This window comes from Hypanus sabinus, chromosome 24 (genome assembly GCF_030144855.1).
Source record: "Hypanus sabinus isolate sHypSab1 chromosome 24, sHypSab1.hap1, whole genome shotgun sequence".
In the NCBI taxonomy this organism is placed as follows: Eukaryota; Metazoa; Chordata; class Chondrichthyes; order Myliobatiformes; family Dasyatidae; genus Hypanus; species Hypanus sabinus.
Window position 1 is genome coordinate 36,508,020 of NC_082729.1, and position 25,659 is coordinate 36,533,678.

Here is a 25,659-nt window from a genome sequence, read left to right on the forward strand (position 1 = left end):
CGCCTTTTCTTATGTTCTTAAATGTTGCAATTGAACCTACCAATGTTGCCAAGGAAACCCCATTCCTCAACTGAAGGGGGCAGTGGTGGGTGGTTGCTCTGGGTGAAGTCACTGTGAGGCCAATCAGCACAGCCCCAGGACAAGTTTCTCAGTTGAAGGATACTAACTTCCATTCTGCGATCTTGCTGTCAGAAGAGCTGTTCTGTTCCATTTGCAACTCTTCAGCTAATGCAGTTCAGCAAAAACTGGACAGCTTTCTGCCGAACATGAAGTCAGAAGACGGGGCTAACGACAGGATTTTTAGCAGCTTGGAGGACCAGAGGGATCTTGGAGTCCATGTCCATAGATCCCTCAAAGTCGCAGCACAAGCTGTTAGGGTAGAAGGCTTATGGTGTGTTCATTAGTTGGGGGATTGAGTTCAAGAGCCACATGGTAACGTTGCAGTTCAAGGCCAAGTTCAAGTTTACTTGTCATTCAACCATACATGAATAGAGCCAAATTAAACTTCGTTACTCCGGAGCCAAGGTGTAAAATGTAGTGCCAACAGTCACACAAGGCACATATAACAGGTATAAATAGAAAGCACATATAAGATATCAGTAAAATACAGTCACACGAAACATATATAGCTCAAGACCCTCTGTCCATAATTGTTGCTTCTAGCAGTCTTCAGCTAAAATTATGCCCTGCTGTGTGAACACTGGAGGTCCAGCATGGACGCTGTGCCACACTGCCCGGGACTCCAGTGGAGTGCGCCTGATCCAAATTCCTCTCTCCAGGGCAGCTGTAAACGTGGTACCACTGCTTGAGGTCAGGTCCTCACTGCAATCGAGGCCACTCAGCTTGCCGGCTGTTCAACCCGCTGTCCACCAATAAAAAAGTGAATCGGGCTACATTAACGGATCTCGCATTCATAAGAATAGTGATCACTTGCTGTTGGACTGCGCATTGACTCCTTCACCTCTCTGACCAACTCCTTTCGTTTCGCTGCCAGCAACTCGCCGATGGGGTAGACCTGCAGAACTTTAAGTTCTTAAATGTCCAGCAGGGTTTTGTGATCATAAAAAAAAAGAATTTTTGGTTAGCCCATAAAAGCTGCTGCGCACTGCCATCTTTCTGGCTCTACAGAGGCAAACACGAGGAAACCTGCAGATGCTGGAAATTCAGGCAACACACACAAAATGCTGGTGGAATGCAGCAGGCCAGGCGGCATCTACAGGAAGAAGCACTGTTGACGTTTTGGGCCGAGACCCTTCGTCAGGACTCTATAGAGCCCTGGTTTGATCTGTCTTGTTCAGTTCTGGTTGCTAGGTGTAGGAGCATTAGAGAGGGTGCAGAGGAGATTTTCTGGGATGCTGTCGGGATTAGAGAGAATGTGTTATGAGGAAAGTTTGAGTGAGACAGGCCTTTTCTCTTTGCAGTGAAGGAGATTGAGTGGCAACTTGATAGAGGTCCACATGGTGATAAGAGGCAAACTGCCGACTGAGTGGATAGTTAAAACGACTTTTTCCCAGCATGGAAATGAGTAATACGAAGGGGCATAATTTAAACTGATTTGGAAGAAACTGTGGGGGATATCAGAGGTTTGTTTTAAACACAGCGGTGGGTGCATGGAACATGCTGCCAGAGGTGGTGGAGGAGGCAGGTATATTAGTAGGCACATGGATATTAGAAAAATAGAGGGCTATATGGGAGGGAAGGGTTAGATTGATCATAGAGTAGGTTAGAAGTTTAGCACAGCTCTGGGACCTGTATCGGTGACATTCCACAGCCATTTAATGAACATTGTTGTTTCTAACTTGTTATTTCTTTGCCACCTCTGCCCCCCCCACCTCCCCACTCTGGTTCCTCTCTTACCCATTCTTATCTCCTGCCTCTGCTGCCACTCTTCCTTGCCTTTCTCCCACGTTTCATTCTCCTCTCTTTTCAGATTCCTTCTTCTTCAGCACTTTACTTTTTCCGCCTACCTCCTCTCACCTCACTTCATCTCCTCCATCCGCCATCTTACCTTGTCTCACCTATCACCTGCCAGTTTGGGTTCCTTCTGCTCTCATCACTTAATCTGGTTTCGGCCTCCTTCCCTTCCTCCACAGTTGTAGCCTGACTTCCTCCCCCATTTTTTGTTTGTTACATTGAATGAACTCCCTGACTTGCTTCTCGGACTTTGATCACCGAATGTAACTGTTAACATTGGAATGTAATCATACAGTATCCCAAGCCAGATGTTTGCATGTTGAAGTGAGTTGGAAATCTCTGCAGTCTTTACCACCTGCCACTCTTGAGGGGGAACTGAGCTTTCATAAGTGTTGTGTTGAGCTGCAGTCTAGGTCCCTTCTTCCCCCCAACTTGTCCTTCAGCCTTAATTAGTTGAAGGAGGGATAACAAACTGTAACATTGATGATGCCATTCCCTTTTCTCTCTGTCCCACTCCCTGGGGGAAGATACAGGAGCATGGGAAGCCTGACTACTGGACTACAGAACAGCTTTTTCCCCATTCCTTTCAGTCACCTCTTCCACATTCCCCTCCTGGCGATACGACCACCCTTATCTCAACCTCTTGGTTATTCCTTCGTTGTCACTGCACCACTTTGGAGAGGCATCGTTCAGTTGTATTTCTTGTTACTATGTGCATTGTGTAGCTTGCGAAAGTCATGTGAGCAAGGAATTTAATTTATCTTGGTGTATATGGCAATAAACTGAGCAGGACAATAGCATAGCGACTAACCTAATGCTTTACAGTGCCAGCAATCAGAGTTCAGACCCCCCTGCCGTCTGCAAAGAGTTTGTACTTTCACCTCGTGATCGCATGCGTTTTCTCTGGTGCGTTGGTTTCCTCCCACGTTTCCCCAGACATACGGGTTAGGGTTAGTGAATTGTAGGCATGCTATGTTGACCCCGAAGACATGGTGACATGAGCTGCCCAGCACAATCCTTGCTGATTTGATTAGGCCCAAACAATGCATTTCACTGTATGTTTTCGTGTACATGTGACAAAAAGCTAACCTCTTAGGAGCGAAAGATGTTTTTCTTTCGGACGCAAAAAAGATGTGAATTACCTTTTGCGTTCTTCCATCAGCCGGTTGCTCGTTTGAACAATGTGTTGAGGCGCTAGTGTGTTGTAATTCTGATTTGATTTTTTTTCCCTCCTGCTTAACAGCCACAGAAGTGGTGACAGTGTTTGTCTTCCAAGAGCCTTCGCTGTTGTCCTCACTCCAGGATAATGGACTGACGGATGTTATGCTCCACGCTCTGCTGATAAAAGACGTGAGTCATCGCGTCCCTCTTATGGTTGCATCCGACTGTCCCCTCTCTCCTTGTGCAAAGTACTGCACTTCTGCCATCGTCACCCCTTGCCCCACAGGATTCACCGTGTCACAGCTCTGTTCCAAATGTACTTTAGCCCTTCTTCCTTGCCTCTAATTTCCACAAGCCTAGAATGGAAACTTCTCACTTCTGATACTAGCCCTTCCTACACCGTGACAAGCCTGGGTTAGTTTGACAAACTAGGGGAAAATAAAACAGCTTTGAAATCAAAATGGCCAGCAGGAAATGAAGGGCATGCTTGTATACAAATCTGTCTACAAGAGAAGCCTCTGATCCTTCAAGGCTCCACAGTGAGCGTGTCCTAACCCTTTGATGGATCCCCAGTGAGCATGTAGTGAAGCAGGAGTGACAGTGTTCAGACTGCTTCACCCACCCAAAGCCCTAGGATTTTGCACTTGTTGTGTCGAATATGTTTGCTTGTTCAGTTCAAAAAAAAATATGGATGTAGGACTACCATCTAGCTATTATCATCTCTTTGCTGAGGTAGCCCATCCTTCCTAGGCTTCACCATTCTTAAACCATCTCTGAAATGCTAATTGCAGTAATGTTGGCCTGTTGGTGAAGGTGGCCAAGACCTGCATGATTGCTGTCATAAGGCGGGGGTCCCCAACCCCTTTTTTTGCCACGGACCACTACTATTAACCAAGGTTGGGAAGTCCTGCCATAAGACATAGGAGCAGAATCAGCTAATTTGGCCCATTGAGTTTGCATTGCCATTCCATCACGGTTGATTTATTATTCCTCTCAATACCATTTTCCTGCTTCTCCCTGTAACCTTTGTTGTCAACCTCTGCTTTACAGATACCCAACAACTTGGCCTACACAACTATCTGTGACAATGAATTACACAGATCCAGTACACTCTAGCCACAGAAATCCCCCCTCATCTCTGTTCTAAAGAATTCTGTGTCCTCGGTCCTAGACTTCCCCACCATAGGAAACACCCTCTCCATATCCTACAGCTTTACAGCACGAGCTGTCAGGGTTCATTTCCTACCATTGTCATTAAGGAGTATGTATATTATCCCTGTGACTGTGTGACTTTCCTCTGGTTGCTCCGGTTTCCTCCCACATTTACTAAAAATACATAGGCGTTAGGGTTAAATCAGTTGTGGGCATGCTATATTGGACCCAGAAGCTTAGCGACACTTGCAAGCTGTCCCCGGCAAATGTTCGGACTGTGGCTGTTGACGCAGACGGTGTATTTCAATGTAGGTTTCGATGTACATCTGACAAATAAAGCTAATTTAATCTTAAACGTTGGACAGGGAAAGTTCAGAGGGATATGTGTTAAATGGGATTAGTTTAGATGGTAATCTTGGATGGCATGGACCAGGTGTGCTGAAGAGTCTGTTTCATTGTTGTTTCACTATGACTAGACCAATGTATGTAATTAGGGCTCCATCAGGATAACTGGATTCCTTTCTTCCCATGAAGCTAATGTTTATATTTATCTTCTCTTTAACTCCCTTGCTCTCATTCATCCAAGTACCTCCACAAGTTAAGTACTGAATTTCATTCCCTTGCATTGCATGGGTATTTCCACTTTCAATCCTTTCACTAGTTATCCTGTCAAGAATTCATGGAATCCACCGCCCCACCCACTCATCCCTAGAAACTGCTTCTCTCAGATCTGAAGTCCTTCTCTCTTCCTTGTTTCAAATAAAAACGGGGGAACGTTGGGAGCTATTCATTGGGTCTGGCTACATCTGTGGGAGAGAAACGGTTGAAACAGACCTGAAGATTTTTGGTTTTTACTTTAAATTTCAAGCATTGGCAATTTATAACAATTTTTCCACCTCAGCTGGTTTGTCAATTTGACCTAAAATCTCTGGCCTCTTGTTTATCAGCTCTACCCAATGCAAATGCTCTTTGTTTGCTTTCAAGAGAACAGCTTGCAACAAATACACTCTGGCACCATCTTATCTGAGATGCAACTCAGGACTTCCATAAACTCTGTCTACACTTCCCGCTGACTCAGCAACACAGCTGACACAGTCAAAGACTTTATCCAATACCCATTCTCTCTTCTCCCCTCCCCATCAGGCAGAAGATACAAAATCCTGAGTGCACATGGACAGCCTCTAACCCGCTGTTACAACACTATTAAATGGTCTTCTAATACAATAGGATGGACTCTTGACCTCACAATCTAACTTGTTTTGATCTTTCAGAATCAAATTTATTATCACTGACATATGTTGTGACATCTGTTCTGCAACAGCAGTACAATGCAGTACATAAATAAACCATCAATTACAAAAGATGTACAGATTTATTTTTTTTAAAAGATAAGTCAGTAATGCAAAAAGAGAGCAAAACAGTGAGGTGGTGTTATGGGTTCCTTGTCCATTCAGAAATATGATGATGAAGGGAAGAAGCTGTTGAGTGTGCTCCTTCATGCTCCTGTATCACCAGAGATGGTAGCAGAGAAGTGGGCCTGGGTGATGGTAGTCCTTAAGATGGATGCTGCCTTTTTGAGGCCTTGCCTTTTGAGGGTGTCCTTGTTGCTGGGGAGGCTAGTTTCCCATGATGGAGCTGTCTGAGTTGACATTTTGTGTAGATTGTTTTGATCCTATGCAGTGGCCCCTCCCCCATACCAACAGTGCTGTCGCTAGTTACAATGCTGTTCTCGGTACATGTATGGAGATTGCCTATATCTTAGGTGACATACCAAATTTCCTCAATGCAATATAGCTGCTGTCATGCTTTCTTTGTAACTACAACCCCCCCCCCCCCCCATTTTACCCCCCCCTCTGCATTTTGTTGATGCTTTTACCTTGTACTACCCCACTGGCCTGTGGAATGAATTGATCTCTATGAACAGCATGCAGGACAAGCTTTTTCCCTGTAGCTTGATGTATGTGACAATAATAAACCAATTCCAATTCAAGAGCCCCTCTGATTTTGAAGGGAAATTGGGCATCAAACAGTAATAAAACCAGACCATTCTTCCTAATGTTCTATTTATTTCCTCAGGTGCCTGCAACCCGTGAAGTTCTGGGTTCCCTGCCAAATGTTTTCAGCGCGCTGTGCCTGAATGCTCGTGGGCTGCAGTCTTTCGTGCAATGTCAGCCCTTTGAGCGACTCTTCAAGGTGCTGCTGTCCCCTGATTACCTGCCCGCGATGAGGAGGCGCCGAAGTTCGGATCCCCTAGGTCAGTGTTGCTCTTCTCCCCGGTTCCAAGCTGTTTAGTAGCGTATCATTCAGGGGTTGGGGTGTGTCCTTTTACTATATTGAAATTGGTCTTCTAAGTCTGTGACTCGAAGACCAACCTTGCCTCTTTCTATAACTCTGTACATTTCTAACTAAATTCAATGGTAATGTGATTAGTGTCACGCTTTGCACCTGCTACCACCAATCGGGATTCAATTCCTGCTGCTACCTGTAAGGAATTTGTCCATTTCCCCCCATGACTGCATGGGCTGCCTCTGGGTGCTCCGGTTTCCTCCCACATTCCAAAGGTGTATGGGTTAGCGTTAGTGAGTTGTGGACAGTGCTGTTTTGGCATTGGAAGTGCAGGCTGCCTAGCACAGACCTCGTTGATTTGGTGCAAATGACACATTTCATTCATATAGAGTTCACGTTTAATCTTTTATGGCCACTGTTCCCTGGGTGCTCCCTCCGGACACTTCTACAAGCTGGCCATGTGGGACAGCCTATCATGAAGGGCTTTGATAGGTTCTTGATTATCAATACTCTTCTTAGATTGTCTACCTGACATAACCAGGACTATAATGTGCACCAGCAGCATCCACTGTCTGCCCCCATGGCTTCATGTGATGCTGATTGGGGGCTAAACAGGTTCCACACCTTGCCTAAGGGTGACTTGCAGCCTACTGGAGGTTAGGAGCGCCTTACACCCCCTTTGGTAGAGCCATATCTCCACACCGCCACTCAGCCATTATTAGGAAGGGTATCAAAAGTTACAGCAAAGGCAGAAAAGTGGAGTTCAGAGGGAAAATAAATCAGCCATGAAGGGACTGGTGGTGCAGACCCAGTGGGCCGAATGGCTTAATTCTGTCCCTCTGTCTTGTGGTCTTGTAATTATCTAAGACTTTGAACACTGTGAAGGAACAGCAATATATTTCCAGCTAAGGATGGAGGCATGTTCCTTGTGCACAGCATGGTGGTGATGCAAAGGTAGTTCAAAGGTCCAATTTAATGTCAGAGAAATGTATGTAATACACATCCTGAAATGCTTTTTCTTCACAAACATCCATGAACATAGAGGAGTGCCCCAAAGCACGAACGACAGTTAAACGTAAAAACCCCAAAGTTTCCCCCAGCTCCCCCCACTGGCAAAAAATAGGCATCAGCACCACCACCGAGCATTCAAGCATGAGCAAAGCAGTAGCAAATATGCAGACTTGCAATTACCCCAAAGACTTCGCGTTTCACCCAGCATTTGGCATACCACAGGTTCTCTCTCTCCCTAATAAGGAAGAAGGGATGTCTCCGTTTTCCCCCAGCAAGTGGAGAGACATAACAAACAACTTGCTGGTTTACGATGTTAAAACTCTGTTATGTTGTTTTGTTTGAGTTCTGTGCCTGAAGATCGCAAAGATCCCGGATCTTTGGGCACACAGCAGTAGATTTTCTGACTCCCACGATGACACACGGGTCCCTGCTGTGACACCGACTCTTGATCCGCCTGTCTCCAGAGCCCTGAGATTTTAGGCCTCCACATCTGAGCCGTACTCTCAGACTGAACCTTTGGCATGCCAAACAACGGCCAATCCTAAAACCCCGAGAGCAGGTCCCATTCCCGCAAAGAACCGAAGTCAGCATGTAACTCCAGGTCAGGGTCTTGAAAAGAACCCTGAAAGGGAAAAATAAAGATATTAAAGATAGAGCTGTTTCTGAAGATGCAAGCAAAAGAGTCACCATTTAGCAATTTCTTTACTTCTAGTTATGATTAACTGATTTTTTTCCTTTGGGGGGGGGGGTCACAACCTCCGGCAGCTGGCTCTCTGACATCACGGTCATGGCTGATGGGAAGAGGGGTAGTGACGAGAGGAGGGTGAAGTGGTTGAGGGAGTGGGGAGAGCAGGGTGAGAGAGGGAGTGGGGAGTGGCACAGGGGAGGGAGTGAAGGGGCGAGGTGGGAGTGGAGGAGGTTGGGGTGGAGAGGAGAGGGTGAGGGACAGGAAGGTGGAGGGGGAAGAGGATGGGGAAAAGGGTGGGGAGAGTGCAGTGAGAAGGAGAGTTGGGAGGGATGAGAGAGGGGGGAGTGGGAAGAGGAGAGGCTAGTTATGATTAACTTAGCCAGTAATATCATTCAGCACTTTCTTTAGTAAGTACTGTTGAAATCCTTGCACAGGTGATACGGCATCCAACCTTGGCAGTGCCGTGGATGAACTGATGAGACACCAACCAACTCTGAAGACTGATGCCACTACAGCAATCATAAAGGTGCGTGATTTGTGTCGAAGCTGTCAAAGTGGCATGACCAGTACAATCCCGATTTCCAGTTCCATCTGTATGTATTGTGTATGTTCTTCCGTGCTCTGGCTTCCTCCTGCATCCCAAAGACGTGCCAGCTGGAAACTGTTGCATCTAGTGAGATTGATCCTGAGGTTCTTTGCAAATCATGAAAGAGGTACAAATCTTAAAGGTTATAGGAACAAAGAACAAATCAGGAAAAGGTAAAGGAAAATAAGTTATAGTTGGCTCACAGTCAGAGTAGAGATAAAATTCTAATGAAACAATCAAGTGCCGTGCATGTGCAGAAATACAGAATATAGTCAGCTATATTACAATAATTAGAAAATTTACTGGACAATTTGTATGTTGTATATAGGTGATTATATAAAAATTATAAGCAGGGATAGAAGGGCAAACTATAAGGAAACACCTTGTTATAACAATTTTACCCCCTAATCCAACAGAGGTTAATTGGCCAGTGTGTGTGAGGGATAGAATCTGACAGGTTTACATCGACCGGGGATGGAAGAGATAGGATCCAGGCAAAATTGGGGAGCGTGATTTCTCTGTGAGCCAGCAGAGGCTTGATGGGCTGGTGGCCTTTTCTTGTATGCAAATCTGTAATTTGGTATGGGAAGAGTAATCAGAAATAAAAAGCAGTTGCGGGATTGATTTTAATCAGTTCTGGAAGAAAATAAAATAAAGTCTTGATCACAAAGGGATCCTAATTCAACAGATATCTGTTGTTGATTTCAGAAAGAATACTCGATGTGGTAACCAACCTCCACAGTAATGTAATGAACGGCATTAGATGCTTATAAACTGATAAAGAACAACTAAAAGTAAAGAGTATTAAAAGCTGTGTTCACGGTGGTGAAAGTACGTAGCAGTGTCACTGAGGTAGGCGTTTGTAATTTAGTGTCCCAGTTTTCAAAATCCTAATTGTTTAATATCTGGTTTAGAACATGGTACAGGCCCTTTGATCCAAGCTGTTAAGCCAATCTGTATAAACCTATTCTATAATCAATCTAACCCTTCTCTCCTACACAATCCATAACCCTCTCTTTATCTAAGTGTCTCTTAAATACCCCTATTCTATCAGCCTCTACCACTATCCCCAGCATCGCTTTCCAGGTATCCACCTCCCCTCAGCTTTCCTCAATTCACCTTAAATGGATGCCCTCTTGTATTGGCCATTGCTGCCCTGGGAAAAGACACTGGCGGTCCACTCTATACCTCTTATCTTACACCTCCATGCCTGTCGTCCTCCTCCAGGCGTGCTCTCTAACCCAGACAGTGTTTTGGTAAATCTCCTCTGCACAATCTATACAAGTTGCACGTCTGTCCTACTGCAATATGAACCGGACTGAACGCAATGGTCCAGCCGAAGTTTCATAGAGTGCAACACTAACTCAAAGCCTGAGATGTGAAGGACAACGCAACATACGTACTCTTAACCACCTGTCAGTTTGAACGTCAAGTTTGAGAGGACCCCAGAACCCCTCTATTCCTGCACACTGCAGAGAATCCTACGGTTATCCCTGCCTTCAGACTTGACCTTCCAAAGTGAACAGTTTCACATATTTCTGGGTTGAGCTCCATCTGCCACTTCTCATGAAGAACAGCACACCATACACCACCTTGACTGCATGGCATCTATGGGGTCATTTGCTTCTGCTTTCCTCATTCCTTTCAACTTCACCAAGCAATTTATTGTCCTGTTGTGCAAGGTGAAATAAGAGTGAGATTTGAATAGAATAACTTCCCATTAGTCAGGAAAGCCAGCTTGTCCAGCACCACCCACGTCTCAAGGGTGCTAGTCCATTGTAGTTTTATGAAAATGAGCTTATTTTTGGAAGGCTCTTCCGTGGCTAGTTTGTAGAGCACGACACCACAGAAACGGATCTTTTAGTCCAGGTAGTGCACGCCGGACTGTTACTCTGCCTCGTCCCGTCGACGCGCATCTGGGCCACTGGTCCATGCAGCCCCTGGAATTTTTACTGAGTGTGCCTCAAACGTTGTAATAAGTATTTGCTCCCACTGTGTCACAGTTGTTGTCTATGGTTACAGTGGAATGCCCCTTTCTACAGGGGTTTTGGACAGGAAATCCCAGTGTTCTGTCACCAGCAATAAGGAATCCCCCTCCATTGAGTCAGTGTGAGCACTCCAGCTTAAAAACAGTCTCTTTAGCCCAACTGGTCTGTGCCGAACTATTCTGCCTTGTCCCATCAAAACAGGCCTGCAACCTAACTCTCCCATATCCCTCTATCCATTTGCTTATCCTGGCATCTTTTAAATGCTGAAATCTGCTGGCAGCTTGTTCTACACTCTCACCACCCTCTGAGTGAAGAAGTTCCCCCTCAGATGCACTTTAAATCTTTCTCCTTTCGCACCTCGCTTCTGATCTAGTCTCACCAAATGTAAGAAAAAGCTTGTTTGCATTTACTCTATGCCTCTCAAAATTTTGTATACCTCTGTCAAATCTCCCTTCGTTCTCCTACCCTTCAGGGAATAAAGTTCTAACCTATTCATCCTTTCCCAAAAACTCCTGTCTGGGAACCATCGAGGGATGGAGCACTAGCACAGAAACAGGTCCTTCAGCTCATTCACTCTGCTTAGTCCCATTGATCGACATCTGGATCATAGCCCTCCAAACCTCTCCCATTCAAACCTCTCAATCAAACCAACAGCTACTATCTTTCACCTTAAACCTTTCATTTCTAGTTTCAGATTCACCCAACCTCAGGGGAAAATAAACACCTACTTACTTTTACTATATCTATATCCCCCATAATTTTTAATCTCTATCTCATCTCCCCTCATTCTCCTGCACTCTAGAATGCTGATTCTGCTGGAGAGTGAGGAGAGGATGTTAATGGCGTTCCTCAGTCCTTTGACAGCTGGGTTAACGTGTTGGTCAGGGTGAGAATCACTCAGGAGCCCCCCCCCCCACCACCACCACCATTGCAGGTTTCCAGTCCAACCTACTCAGCTCAGGCAACTCATTTTCACATGAAACCAAAAACCTGAACGCAGGTTGCCGAGCTGTTGGCAAACCCCAGAACGGTCAGAGCACAGTGAGAGGTCGTGTGACTCAGTCCAGTTTGGCAATGTCCCCTCTCACTGCCCACTGCCATCGTGTCCTCCAGTTGTTTTTTCAAGTGTCGGGCACTATGTCATTCTTGGGGGGTGGGGGGGTCCTGATTGAAACCTGCTAAATGTTGAAAGATCTAGACAGAATAGATGTTGCAGGATGTTTCCAATATGAGGGGAGTTATAGGATCAGAGGTCACAACTTTAGAATATAAGGGAAGTTCCTTCAGAACAGAGTGGAGGAATTTCTTTAGCCAGATCGCAGTGAATCTGGAGTTCATTGCCACAAGGGGGCTCTGGAGATGATGGCATTGGGCATATTAAAAGCCAAGGTTGATAGATTCATGGTTAGTAAGGTTATGGGGAGAAGGCAGAATGAGGTTGAGAGGGATAATAAAGCAGCCATGATGGAATGGTGCAGCAGTCTTGCTGGGCAGAATGGCCTAATTCTGTTGTTGTGTTTTATGTTGTTATGGATGTGGTCTGGATGGGATGTTACCTCACTCTGGGATGGTGTGTGGGAAGGGCTGTGTGTTTTTTCTGTCTTAAACAACTCCTCTTGTTCTTCAGCTGCTGGAAGAAATCTGCAACCTGGGAAGAGACCCCAAGTACATCTGCCAGAAGCCCTCCATCCAGAAGGCAGACGGGACTGCGAGCGCTCCGCCCCCCAGATCCAACCACGCTGCCGAGGAGGCTTCCAGTGAAGACGAGGAGGAGGAAGAAGTACAGGCCATGCAGAGCTTCAGCAGCAGCATGGCTGCTCAACAGAGTGACCCTGAGCCCAGCCAGCAGTGAGTTCCCATGGACAGAGCCATGTGTTCATGCTATATCCGCGGTTGGGGAGGGGTGTGTTAAACATAAAACACTGAAGCATTGTGTAGGTCATTCAGCCAACAGAGCGACCCTAAGCCCAGACAGCATTCACTTTCCACTTGTGTTACTGCTGTATCCACAGTGAGGGGAGTATTAAAACACAGAACATGGGTCACTACTGCACAGTACAGGCTCTCTGATTTACAATGCTCAACCTACTCTGTGATTAATCCAACCCTTCCCTTCCACCCATGTCCCAAATATATCTATCACTACTCTTGGGGGCTTGTTTCATGCAATCTCTGACATCCCTGCTATACTTTCCACAAGTCCCCTCAGAAAGCTCCCCCCCCTCCCCAATATTAATCATTTTCATTCAGGGAAGAAATCACTGACTGTCCACTCTGTCCGTGTCTCTTATCATGTTATACTGTTCTATCAATGCTCCAAAGCGGAAACCCCTAGCTTACTCATCCTTTCTTCCTTTCTTCATAAAATGTTCCCAGTATCTCCTCTGCACCTTCTCTAAAGCTTCCACATCCTTCCTATAATGAGGTACCCAGAATTGAACAAAATACTCTCAACCATTAAAAAACTACCTTATGGATCTTGAACTCAATTTCCCCGGCTAATAATGGCCAACCCACCAAATGTGGCAGCACTATTGTGCAGCTAGTGATCCATGATCAGATTTCAATTTCTGCTGATGTGTGTAAGGGCTTTGTGCTTTCTTCCCGTGACCGCATGGTTTTCCTCCCACATTTCAAACACATACAAGTTAGGGTTAGTAGGTTGTGGGCAGTCTATGTTGGTGCCAGAAGCCTGACAACGCTTTTGTGGGCTGTTCCCAGCACTCCTCAGGCTGTGGTCGTTGACAGCCACAAGAGCATTCTGACCTTTACCACAAGAAGATTTGACATAGGAATGAGGAAGTATTAATGCATTTGGGCGGGCACTGATGGGACCACAACTGGAGTGTTGTGCATAGTTTAGATGGTGGTGTAGTGCTAATTAGTTCTGGGGAGGTGGATTACAGTATGAGAGCTTGAGCAGTCTACATTTATCATCCCTTGAGTTTGTGAATGAGTTTCTTGAAGTTCAGGGGCCAGATCTAGGGAGGATGTTTTCCCTGGATGAAGTGCTAGGGATCAGTTTTGGAATTGGCAGTAGTCTTGAAATGAGGGGAAATTGGATTGAGAGGTTAGTGAACTAAAATATTCTCTCCCTGGCATGACCGTGAAGGCTTGGTTATTGGTTTATTGAAAAAGAGAAGGAAATCAGTTAGGTTGGATTCTGAAAATGCTGTGAAATTTGTTGTTTTCAGCAACAGTACAGTGCAATACATAGAAATTTGCTGCAAGTTACAGTAAGAAATAAAAAAAATCAGTAGGGCAAAGAGTGAAGTACTGTTCGTGGATTCATGATCCATAAATTTGCTTCACATCACCGCTTGCAAGCCAACTACACAGACGGGTAGTGAATTACACGTCAGGTTTCTATTTAGTATTCATTGGAAGTTGGCCAGTTGCAGAAGATGGGAAAATGCTTGAAACCCTCAGCAGACTGGCAGCATCTCAGAGTCAGGATGGGTTTATTGTCTCTGACATGTTGGGAAATTTGCTGTTTTGTGGCAGCAGTACTGTGCAATGCATAGATGACAGTAAGTTACAGTAAGAAATATATTTTTAAAAAAATGCAAAAAGAGGGCAAAGGGTGAGGTAGCGTCCATGGACCGTTCAGAAGTCTGATGGCAGACGGGTAGAAGACATTTCTAAAACAGTTGGGTGTGGGTCTTCAGGTTTTTGTACCTCCTCTCTGATGGCAGTAATGAGAATCGGCCATGTCCTGGATGGTTTGGGTCCTCAATTGTAGAAAATGGTGCTCGTGGAGGGGAATCTACTATAATCTTGAATGCTGGAGGAAGCTCAAAAAGCCAAATGACCAACTCTGCCCTCGTAACGGTACAGTGATAATGATTGACACGATATGTTGGCCGAGTTCCTGTACAATGTTGCGCAGTGGCTGATAGCTGCATGTTAGTTTCAAGATTTTTCCCTCAGTACATCAGTACTCTGTTGGACATGGTTTGTTTCAGTGTACCTCAGTTCCTGTGCCATTAATACACCAATTTGCCAATTTTAATGGCACGTCACAGCCTTCAGCCAGGTGCAGGACCAGGGTCAGCATGTGGTACAAATCCCTCTATTCCTTGCACATTGCATCACTTTTGGGTCTAGAGGAGTCGATGCACAGGTTCAGGGAAGAAAAAACTGCAGGAAGTTGCAGACATAGCCAGCTTCATCATGGCACAAGCCTGTCCACATTGTCGTGAAAGCAGTATCCATTTGGAAATAATTTTTTATGACTTGCACTGTATAGCCACCATAAAACAACAAATTTCACAGTATTCATCAGTGATAATAAGTCTGATTCTGTGTAAAATCCTCTGAATGCCACCATCGTATCTACTTCCACTCTCACCCCGAGCAGGGTGTTCCAGGCACCCATCCCTTTGCGTAAAGAAAAACTTGTCCTACGTTTAACCTTTTAAGTTTCCTTCTGTTACAAGTGTAAGAGCTGGTGTGCTCTATGGTATTTGACATTTTTACTAAGGCTGTCAACCCTATCTCCGCCTCTTTGTTGCGTCAGAATTTAATTGTAGTGTTAGAATGACCTCCAGCAACAGTGTGCAGTAGTTTCCAGAATAACCTTTTAAAAGGGGTTGACTTTTTCATATTTTCTAACTAGTTGTATCATGCCCTGGTATCAAAACACCAACGCCCAAGAATGGAAATGCCTCATAAAAAGTAGTAGATGCAGCCCAGTCCATCGCAAGTAAAAGCCTTTGCCATCGTTGAGCACATCTACTTGAAGTGCTGCCACAAGAAAGCAGCAGCCATCATTAAGGACCCCCCCACTGCCCAGGCCATGCTCTCTTCTGGCATCTGGAAGCAGGTAGAGGAGGCTCAGGCCCCATACCATCAGGTTCAAGTTCAAGAACAGTTATTATCCTCAACCATCAGGCTCCTGAACCAGCGTGGATAACTTACCTCAACTTTGAACTGATTCCACAACCTGTGCATTCACTTACAAGAACTTCACAGCTCATATTCTCAGTGTTATTAATTTATTATTATTTTTTGTATTTGTAGGGTTTGTCTTTTGTGCATTAGTTGTTTTTCAGTCTTTTTAATTGATTGTATTGTATTTCTGTCATGAATGCCCACAAGAATATGAATGTCAGAAGTGTATGGTGACATTTATTATACCTTGATAATAAATTTACTTAGAACTTTTCATCCCTCTATGCCCCCACCATCCTCCTCCTGCCCACCATGCAATTATCTGCACTTTCCACAGGGAAAACTCCTCAAAAACTCTTCAGGTTTTTGCACTCACGTAGTGGTGTTGCACTTGTGTAGCTGTTGCAGTCGATATCACTGTGAGGGGAGGTGTAATCAGTAAAGAGCTAGAACCTGGAATTAAATCAATTTATTGTTGTGGAGGTCACATGAAATGCAGATCAGGCACAATCTGTGGGAATTGGACAACTGACATTTTGGGATTTATTGTCATATGTCCCATGTTACAGTGGAAAGCTTTGTGCTGCAGAGTTGACCATACAGATCATTCATCACATCAGTGCACTGAGGTGAATGTGCAGCCCTTTCAGTGGACTTCACTTGAAAGTCAAGTGCTTTCCCTTTTCTGGTGAGGTATTGTGAAAGATGTAGCTTTGAGCAGAGGAGCGATCTCTTTGTGGCTCTGCAGTGTGGTTTGCTAAAGAGCAACCCTTTCTGAATAGCATTACTGTGGGGTGCAGCAAGAGCCCATTTGACAAATCTCCTGTGGTTAATCCCACTTCCCAATGCTGAATTATTTCAACTTTCAAACTAAATTTATTATCGAAGTTTAGCATGCATACAGTACCTTGACATCCATTTTCTTGCAGGCTTTTACAGGAAAATAAAGAAATACAATGGAAATCATGAAAAACTACAGATACTATAACTGACAAACCGCCAATGCGCAAAAGAAGAAAACTGTACATGAATTGGAGAGTCCTTTAAAGTGGTTCTGTATATATATTCACTGATTCACAAGTACATATGTGTTGCCATGTACTAGCTTGAGTTTAATTTTATTGCATTTGTAAAGTTTTCAGTTCTTGCCTTCATTTTCTGAGTTTCAGACCTTCAGTATTCTCAGAGTCAAATTATTCCTCTAACCTGTTTAGCTGTTCATTGTTGATTACTTCCTCCTTCACTACCCTCACTTCTTCCTTTTCCACACCCCCCCTCCCCCCCCCCCCCCCCCCATCCCCATGAAGTTGGCTTTGCCACTCGCTACTGGATTTTGGCTGAAGTTCTTTCTCTGAACCCGTGCCAGCATTGCTTTGGAATAAAAACGAGGAGGAAACAGTTCCCCTCGTCCCTAGCTGCCTTTGTTAACCCCTTCGACTACACTGATGTGTTTAAAGTTGATAAAGCTTTATCCTGGGATTTGGATTGAGGCACCTGCTGACCGCATGCACCAGACACGACTTCAGAACGCCGCAGAGCCAGGTGGATGCCCATTGCAGTGCAGTCACTGTAAGAGCATGGACCACCATGTGCAACAAGTTGCAGGAGTACACTATGCACTCAGTGACCATTTGTACACCTCGCTAATACAAATATCTAATCAACCAATCATTTGACTGCAACTCAGTGCATAAAAGCATGCAGACTTGGTCAAGAGGTTCATTTGTTCAGACTAAACATCTGAATGGGAAAGAAATGTGATCTAAGTGACTTTGACCATGAAATGATTTGTTGATGCCAGACGGGGTTGTTTGAGTATCTCAGGAATTGCTGATCTCCTGGGATTTTCACGCACAACAGTCTCGAGACTTTATAGTGAAATGTGTAGGAAACACAGAAACATCCAGTGAGCGGCAGTTCTGTTTGTGAAAGCATCTTGTTCATGAAAATAGCTAGATTGGTTCAAGCTGACATGAAGTTGACAGCTGAAATAACTACAGGTTACAGCAGTGATGTGTAGAAGAGGATCTCTGAATACACAACATGTCAAACCTTGAAGTGGATAGGCTGCAGTAGCAGGAGACCACTCCTGAACCTACTGAGTGTACCTCATTTGTCTCTGGCACTGATGTCCTGGTGCTCTGGAGTGGCAGCATCCAGGTCCCATTTATGTCATGAAAGCCGTTAACATGTGGCTCCAATCCCCTGGTTTACGTCACTTAAGGTAGGAATGACAATGCATTAAGCTCTGCATTATGTGTGGAACCCAGGACGGTGTTGATTGCTGGCGAAAGGCAGGAGCATAAGCAATTTTTAGATTTAATTCCTTCAAGGTGGTTTTGAGAAAAGATGGTGTTTGGGGAGAGAAAACTACTGATGATACCCAGTTGTCTATTTTGTTATGTTAAAAGGTGCCGTGTCGTTGCAGAGATTAATCGAGCACAAGAGCTTAGTTTGCAGTAAGTTGCATTATTAACCAACCATGATAAGATGCTGGAACAGACTTGTTGGGCTAAATGGACAAATTCTGCTCTCATGTTCTTGTGGATGTTGAGCTAAGGACCCCAAGAGTGTGCGACATGGTCAGACCAGTACAGAGAAGTGGTCTTCTGGCCATGATCTTGTTTATCTGTGTAAGACGTGGTCACACCTGTGCAGGGTAATCTGTGGATGGGCCTCCACCAAGAGCAGACTGACTGAATTGACAGATCGGGGGTGATATGATGCGGTGTTTGAAGAAGCATTGCTTCCACTGTGGTTTCAGTAATTGCATTTTGCAGTTTCTGGAGGTCTTGCTAAGAGTGGGATTGACTGGGCTGTCATGTTCCACTGGCACTTTAGACTCTTAATGTCTTAACTCTTTGACTATTGCTTTTTTGCATGGCTTGCATCTGTGGACTAGTTTGCTATTGTCACATAATTCCCTGTGGCTTTCATCTTTGAAACGGGACAGCTTTTGTTCTCTGCCCTCTGCCGGAGACTGATGTGTTAGCAGTTAGCTTGGAGGATTGTCAAGAAGTGGGCAGAGAATTGCCCAAACAACCTGATGCTAGCATTGATGGACTTCTTGTCCAGCTCCTTAGGTCTGTCCCCTGCCCTGCAAGAAAGATGCTTTGAAATTGGGGTATTGGCCAATCAGAAAAAGTTATTAATATGTACATCATCGATCAACTGGGGAGACTCATGTTCTGGTTCATGTTCTTCTGTTTCCTAGCCAATCATTGGCAGTCAGGGTTTGTACTCTGGAAATGACTCCCTCTTCCTCTGTGCTTTCTCAAAAGCTTCCAGCCAGGTCTGAGCATTATTGAAGACGCAGCATAAACACGCAAAGCCAAGCTTTTTCTCTACCCTCTATCTTACGTTGGATCCACATTGTTCTGGGCACTGCTTTGTTGCTGCTCTTGCCCAGTGCCACTCCTCTCCCCAGCTTGAGCCTGACAAGCCACTTCTTTCTACTTGCGCAGGGGTTTCTTCTCTCTAACCCCTCCCTGCCTATGGGCGCGTGCAGTAGCCAAAAGCGAGAGATTACCTCAGCACCACTGGTCACAAACAGTTAAGCCTCCACCAGCCGGCAAAGTCCCAAACACAAGGGCTTTGAATAAATCGTGTCCTGGAGCGGCTGCCTCGTACTTTTCTTGGGCTGAGATCAAAGGCAGTGATGTCATTCACGCCGGCGTAGTAGAGACCTGTTGTGGCTGTTTTGTTGGAAGGCTGTGCCTTCAGCCAATCTCTCCTTCCCCCCACCCGCACCCCTGGCTTTGCCATGTCAGAAAGTAACCTCCTTGATTTCGCCTTTGCTGCAGAACCGCCCACCCATCACCCGACGCCGATTGTTTTTTTTTCTCTCTCTGTTCGACCCGTAGAATTACTCTTCCATGAGCGATGCTTGCAGCTTGGCATGGAGGCCTTGGCCCTCTCCCCATCTGGCTTTGTGACTTTGCCTCTTCTGCTTCACCCAGATCCCAGCGAGGGGGAGAGAGATGGTGGGGGGACATGCCGGGGGCCTGGCCTTCGGACATCCGGCCACCTGCACCTGACAGCTCACTGCTCCGTTAAACTCGGGAGCGGTTTGAAGGCGAGGGAATATTCAGGAATGGTGAATGTCTTTTTCTCTTGCGCATGAGTTCCAAGCCTTCAGAGGAGTGGCGGACCGCATTGCAGTAGAGATTGCAGCAATCGCACCAGCTCCTTTTGCACCTCCCCTTCGAACGTGAAGCTTTGCTGTGTGAATTTGTGCAAAGGAAGGAGCTTGAGGGTCTCTCAAGATGGCGATTCCCCGCCCCCGCACCCTGCCCCCGACAAAATACTGTGACATCCAATGAAATCCTTTCAATCAGCTCTTCACTGACAGACCGGTCAGTGTTGCTGTTTGCATTGGTCGCCATTTTGTTTAAAGCTTCTCTGTGTCTCCCGGCTCGTGAGTGCATTTCTTTTCTCTTATTATCGGTCGACCTTCAACCTTTGATTAGTTTCCAGGACAGCAGAGTACACTTTATATACAAAAAAGTAAGGAGAAAGCATGCCATTTTAAAAGAAAAATAATATTGTTTGCTGGTTGTTAACCTTGTGCATTGCTTTACTTTGGCCAGCAGTCCTCAGGCAAGGGGTATTTTAACTCTGAAAATGAGGTGTCACCACTCCCACCTCCAGCAAGCTCCTGTAGGTGGACTGAACCGCAGGCCAGGAGTCAGGTAGGGGTGACCCAGCCCTGCTTGTGGAATCTTCATGAAGAAGATTTAGAGCTGCATTTCCCATCAGCCACAACATGCTCTCTAATTTCTGCCATCAAGGAGGAGTTAGAAGACACCTTCTCAACATTTTAGTATAGTATTTTCCCTTCCTCCATCAAATTTATGAATGGATCTTGATCATGACCTCACTGTTTTTGCATGTCAAATTGCATGTATTGTAAGTTATTTTAATTTTGTTAATATACTACACTGTAATGTTGCTGAAAAACAAAGTGATATTAAACCTGATGCTGATTCAGAGGTCGCTGAAGGGCTCCTGTGCTTAGTGTTCTTCTGGTTATAGTGGTTAGTATTACGCTTTACAGTACAGATTACCTGGGTTCAATTCCCGACACTGCCTGTAAATGGTCATTGTAAATCGTCCAGTGATTAGGCTAGCGGTAAATCAGAGGGTTGCTGGGTGGTGCAGCTTGAAGGGCAAGAAGAGACTATTCCTCGCTGTATCTCTATAAATAAATAATATTTAACAGTACAGGCTGCTGGCTGTCAGCATCTGCAGCATACCTCTGGCTGTGGTGACTGGTTGCAGTCTGTCCCTATTGCTTACCTGTTTAAACAGAGTTGTGGCTTTGACCCAAGCATAGTAAAAGTGTGGAGAAACTAGCATGAACTCTCCTTTTAGTTGAGGTATGTGGAACAGGAACAGCATTACACAGCATGGAACCAGGCTATTCGGTCAACTCACCCATGTTAACCATTTCTATCTGTGCCAGCCCCTTTTGCCTGTGTTTGGCCATGTCCCTCTAAATCGGGGTTTCCCAAACTGGGGTTATAGCACCAGTGACCCCCTTGGTTAATGATAGGCATCCATGGCATAAAAGGAGCATGGGAATCCCAGTTCTAAAACTTTGCCATCCATGTCCCTTTCCAATGTCCTTGTAATCATTATCATTGTACCCACCTCCACCATTTTCTCCAGGCAGCTTGTCCTGTATACTTACTGAACATTGTGTTAAGAAAAAGTTGCCCCCCTCCAAGGTTCCCTTAAAATCTTAACACCTCCCTTTACTTAAAGCTCTGCCCTCTAGTTTCAGTTTCCCCTATCCTGGAGAAAAGACTGACTAAACACCATATCTATGCCCTATTTACTCTGTCTTTATTCATCATCATCACCATCATTATGTACTGTTCCTATGATGTGACGACTATGATTGTTCTACAAGATGACCAAGTTTTTCTACAAGATTGGTTTGCCATTGCCTCCGAGGCAGTCTTTACAAGATGGGTGACCCCAGTCATTATCAGTACCTTCAGAGATTGTCTGCATGGTGTCATTGATTGGATAGCCAGGACTTGTGACATACACCAGTTGCTCAAACGATCACCCATGACTTGCTCCCATGGTTTCATGTGACCTTGATCGGTGGGTAGGGGTGGGGGGGAGGCTGCTAAGCAGGTACTACACCTTGCCCAAGAGTGACTTGCAAGCTAGTGGAGGAAGGAGCACCTTGCACCTCCTTTGGTGGAGACGTAACTCCATTCCACTCCACTCCACCACCCCATATTTGGTCTCCGGATGCTGTCAGAGCATATTGATATGGTCAGTTACTTTCAATGGCAGATGGGCCACTAACCAGTAGAGATGAAGCACAGTAACAGGCCCTGCTGGCTCAATGAGCCCCATCATGGACATTTAAATCCGTGTGTCTGAAATGTTGGAGGAAGCCAGAGTTCACGAAGAGGTGGTACAAATTCTTTACGGACAGCAGTGGAATTGAGCCCAGGTCTCTGGTGCGGTAATAGCATTATGCTAACTGCTATAACACCGATGGGACAAGTTGTGGAACCAGAATTCGTGGTAACTTTTAAAGAGGACGCAGATCAATTACTTGAAGGGAAATGAGCCCTTCAGTAGAGAATACTGTCGAAGGGCAGCTCTTTACATATCATTGCACAGTGAGAGATTGGTTTATGGGTGTAGCTTCAGAAAAGAACCCTGTTTGAATGGCCATTAGCCTACCTTGCCAACAAGATTCTTGTCCTTCTACAGCCACTCCTCAGGGTGTTATAGCACCTTGGTATGCTTTTATCTTTTAATTACATTCTGTTTCCAATGTAGACTTTCTTTTGCAATTTCCAGGGTGGTCGGGACAGAGGAGAGGATACCCATCCCACTCATGGACTACATTCTGAATGTGGTAAGTGGTATTTTTATATCAGTGAATGGCAGGGTTAAATCGACCTGTGTTCCTTTACGTAGGTGAAAGGAGGCTGTGTGGATCTGTTTCGATTGTAAATAAGAAGTTCTGCAGATGCTGGAAATCCTGAGTAACACACAAAACGCTGGAGGAATTCAAAAAGTTAGGCAACATCTATGGAAGGGAATAAACTTGAAGTATTGGGCTGACATCCTTCATCAGGTCCCTTTCACCTGCTGAAATGGCCCAAAATTGCCCTCCATAGATGGAGTCTGACCTGCTATGTTTCTCTGGTGTTTTGGTTATGAGAGGACACAGGCACATGTAATATCAAGTTCAGCGGAAACACCATGTCACCAAGTCGTTAGCACCACCATAATGACAGGAGATCCAGCAGATGCTGGAAGTCCCAAGTTACAAACACAAAATGCTGGAGAAACTTGGCAGGTCAAGCACTCTATGGAAGGGGATGAAGGGTCGACATTTTGGGCAAAGGTAAATGAGACCTGATGACAAAGTCCCGATGAAGTATCTCATCCTGAAGCAGTAGCTGTTATTCCCCTCCGTGCGTATGCTTGACCTACTGAGTTCCTTCAACATTGTGTGTTTCAATAGAAGTCAGAGAATTTTGACACTGGTGCACCCACAGGTTGGGTTAGTTCAGCTCTGTGTTGCGATCCTATTGGTATCAGCCACTGTCGACATGTCTTTTTACTAAAGGGTGTGAGAGAAGGGTTAAGTTCAAAGGTGATATGCAGGGCAAGTTCTTTCTCAATAGGGTGGGGTATGTGTCTGGAATACGCTGCCTGGGCTGATGGTAGAAGCAGATGCAATATTGCTGATCACGGGGCTGTGGGTGCATCAAATGTTTGTGGAGATCGTGTGGGCAAAAGGTATTAACACACACACACACATATGCAACTATTGAGGTGATTAGTTGGGTACTTGATTGTCACAAAATGATGGGCCAAAGATGCACTGTACTGTTGTATGTTCACTCCCTCACATTAACAATACAATAACAAGATGTATCCATATGATGCAGCAGCATGCTTGCTCCACCATTGTATACCACTTTGGCCACAGGTATTCTCCTGAGAGCTGTCTGTAATTCATTGGACCTGGGACTTGGTTAAGCACCGGGCATTTATCCTGGTAACCGTCTTAAGTTGACACTCCACATAGAATCAAAGATCAATGTAATTAACCAATTATATTTACATATATTATGAATTTACTTTGCTGTGTTGGCACGACAAAAATGAGCAGGTTCAACAGTTATAGGACCATAAGACATAGGAGGAGAGTCAGGCCATTTGGTCTGGTCCACCATTCTATTATGGCTGATTTATTATGCCTCATCGCCATTCTCCTTCCCTTTACATGTAACCTTTGACACCCTTACGAATCAAGAACCTGTAACCCTCCAATTTAAATATACCCAATGACTTGGCCTCCACAGCTATCTGGCAATGAATTCCACAGATTCACCATTCTCTGGTTAAAGAAATTCCTCCTCCAACGGGATCCTACTACCAAGAACATCTTTCTCTCCCCCCTCTTTCTGCTTTCCGCAGGGATCGTTCCCTACGCGACTCCCTTGTCCACTCGTCCCCCCCATCCCTTCCCACCGATCTCCCTCCTGGCACTTATCCTTGTAAGCAGAACAAGTGCTACACCTGCCCTCACACTTCCTCCCTCACACCACCATTCAGGGCCCCAGACAGTCCTTCCAGGTGAGGCCCCAGACAGTCCTTCCAGGTGAGGCGACACCACCTGTGTCGGCTGGTGTGGTATACTGTGTCCGGTGCTCCCAGTGTGGTGAGACCTGATGTAGACTGGGAGACTGTTTTGCTGAACACCTGCGCTCGGTCCACCAAAGAAAGCAGGATCTCCCAGTGGCCACACATTTTAATTCCATGTCCCATTCCCATTCTGCTATGTCTATCCATGGCCTCCTCTACTGTCAAAATGAATCCAAACTCAGGTTAGAGGAACAACACCTTATATACCGGCTGGGTAGCCTCCAACCTGATGGCATGAACATTGACTTCTCTAACTTCCGTTAATGCCCCTCCTCCCCTTCTTACCCCATCCCGGACATATTTAGTTGTTTGCCTGTTCTCCATCTCCCTGTGGTGCTTCTCCCCCACCCCCCTTTCTCCCGAGTCCTGCCGTCCCATGATCCTTTCCCTTCTCCAGCTCTGTATCACTTTCGCCAATCACCTTTCCAGCTCTTAGCTTAATCCCACCTCCTCCGGTCTTCTCCTATCATTTCACATTTCCCCCTCCCCCCCACTACTTTCAAATCTCTTACTATCTTTCCTTTCAGTTAGGCCTGACGAAGGGTCTCGGCCTGAAACGTCGACAGTGCTTCCTCCTTATAGATGCTGCCTGGCCTGCTGTGTTCCATCAGCATTTTGTGTGTGTTGTTTGAATTTCCAGCATCTGGAGATTTCCTTGTGTTTGCTCTTTAAATTCCTTCTCCTCTAAAGGGACATCCTTCTATTCTGAAGCCTTCTATACTGGACTCCCCTACTATAGGAAACATCCTTTTCACATCTACTTTCTAGGCCTTTCAATAAATAATTGGATAAAAAATAAATTTAGAGGTATGGATATGGAATAAAATATGCGTAAATACATGAATACCAGCATGTTTTTTACATTGTAAATACATTATAAACAGTGGTGTAAAGTGTTTACAGTGCAGTGATGGAGTTAATAGATAGAGAAATGGGGTGGGGCTAATTAGAATGGTTGAACAGATTAACTGCCTGGGAGAATAAACTTTTAAGATGGTGTGTGTGTGTGTGCGTGTGTTTTGTTTTAATATCCTATGATACTTTCCAGAAGGGAACTTTTGGAAGAGGCAGTTTGCTGGGTGGGTAGTGTCCTCAGTGATATTTCTTGCCCACTTCTTTGTCCTGGATACATACAAGTTCTGCAGTGAGTGTAGACTGCAGCCAATGACTTTTTCTGATGACCCCACAGTTTGCTGAGAGGATGCTGCACGAAACCGGACAGTAGTGGTGTTTTAAGTCAATCCTTCCCTCGTATCTTTCCCTCCCCCCTTCAGCAATTAATGCAA

At 45.3% G+C, this 25,659-nt stretch overlaps 1 protein-coding gene across 8 annotated transcripts in view; it reads left to right on the forward strand.

Annotated features, from left to right (window-relative positions):
- Window positions 1–25,659, forward strand: part of huwe1 (HECT, UBA and WWE domain containing E3 ubiquitin protein ligase 1) — a 276,367-nt gene that overhangs the window by 97,724 nt on the left and 152,984 nt on the right. For all 8 annotated transcript variants that reach the window (XM_059949617.1, XM_059949621.1, XM_059949618.1 and 5 more), the window contains 5 exons: window positions 3,158–3,264; window positions 6,304–6,481; window positions 8,647–8,738; window positions 12,414–12,634; window positions 22,511–22,568. In XM_059949617.1, the coding sequence (XP_059805600.1) occupies window positions 3,158–3,264; window positions 6,304–6,481; window positions 8,647–8,738; window positions 12,414–12,634; window positions 22,511–22,568 (656 nt within the window). The remainder of the gene's footprint in view (window positions 1–3,157; window positions 3,265–6,303; window positions 6,482–8,646; window positions 8,739–12,413; window positions 12,635–22,510; window positions 22,569–25,659) is intronic.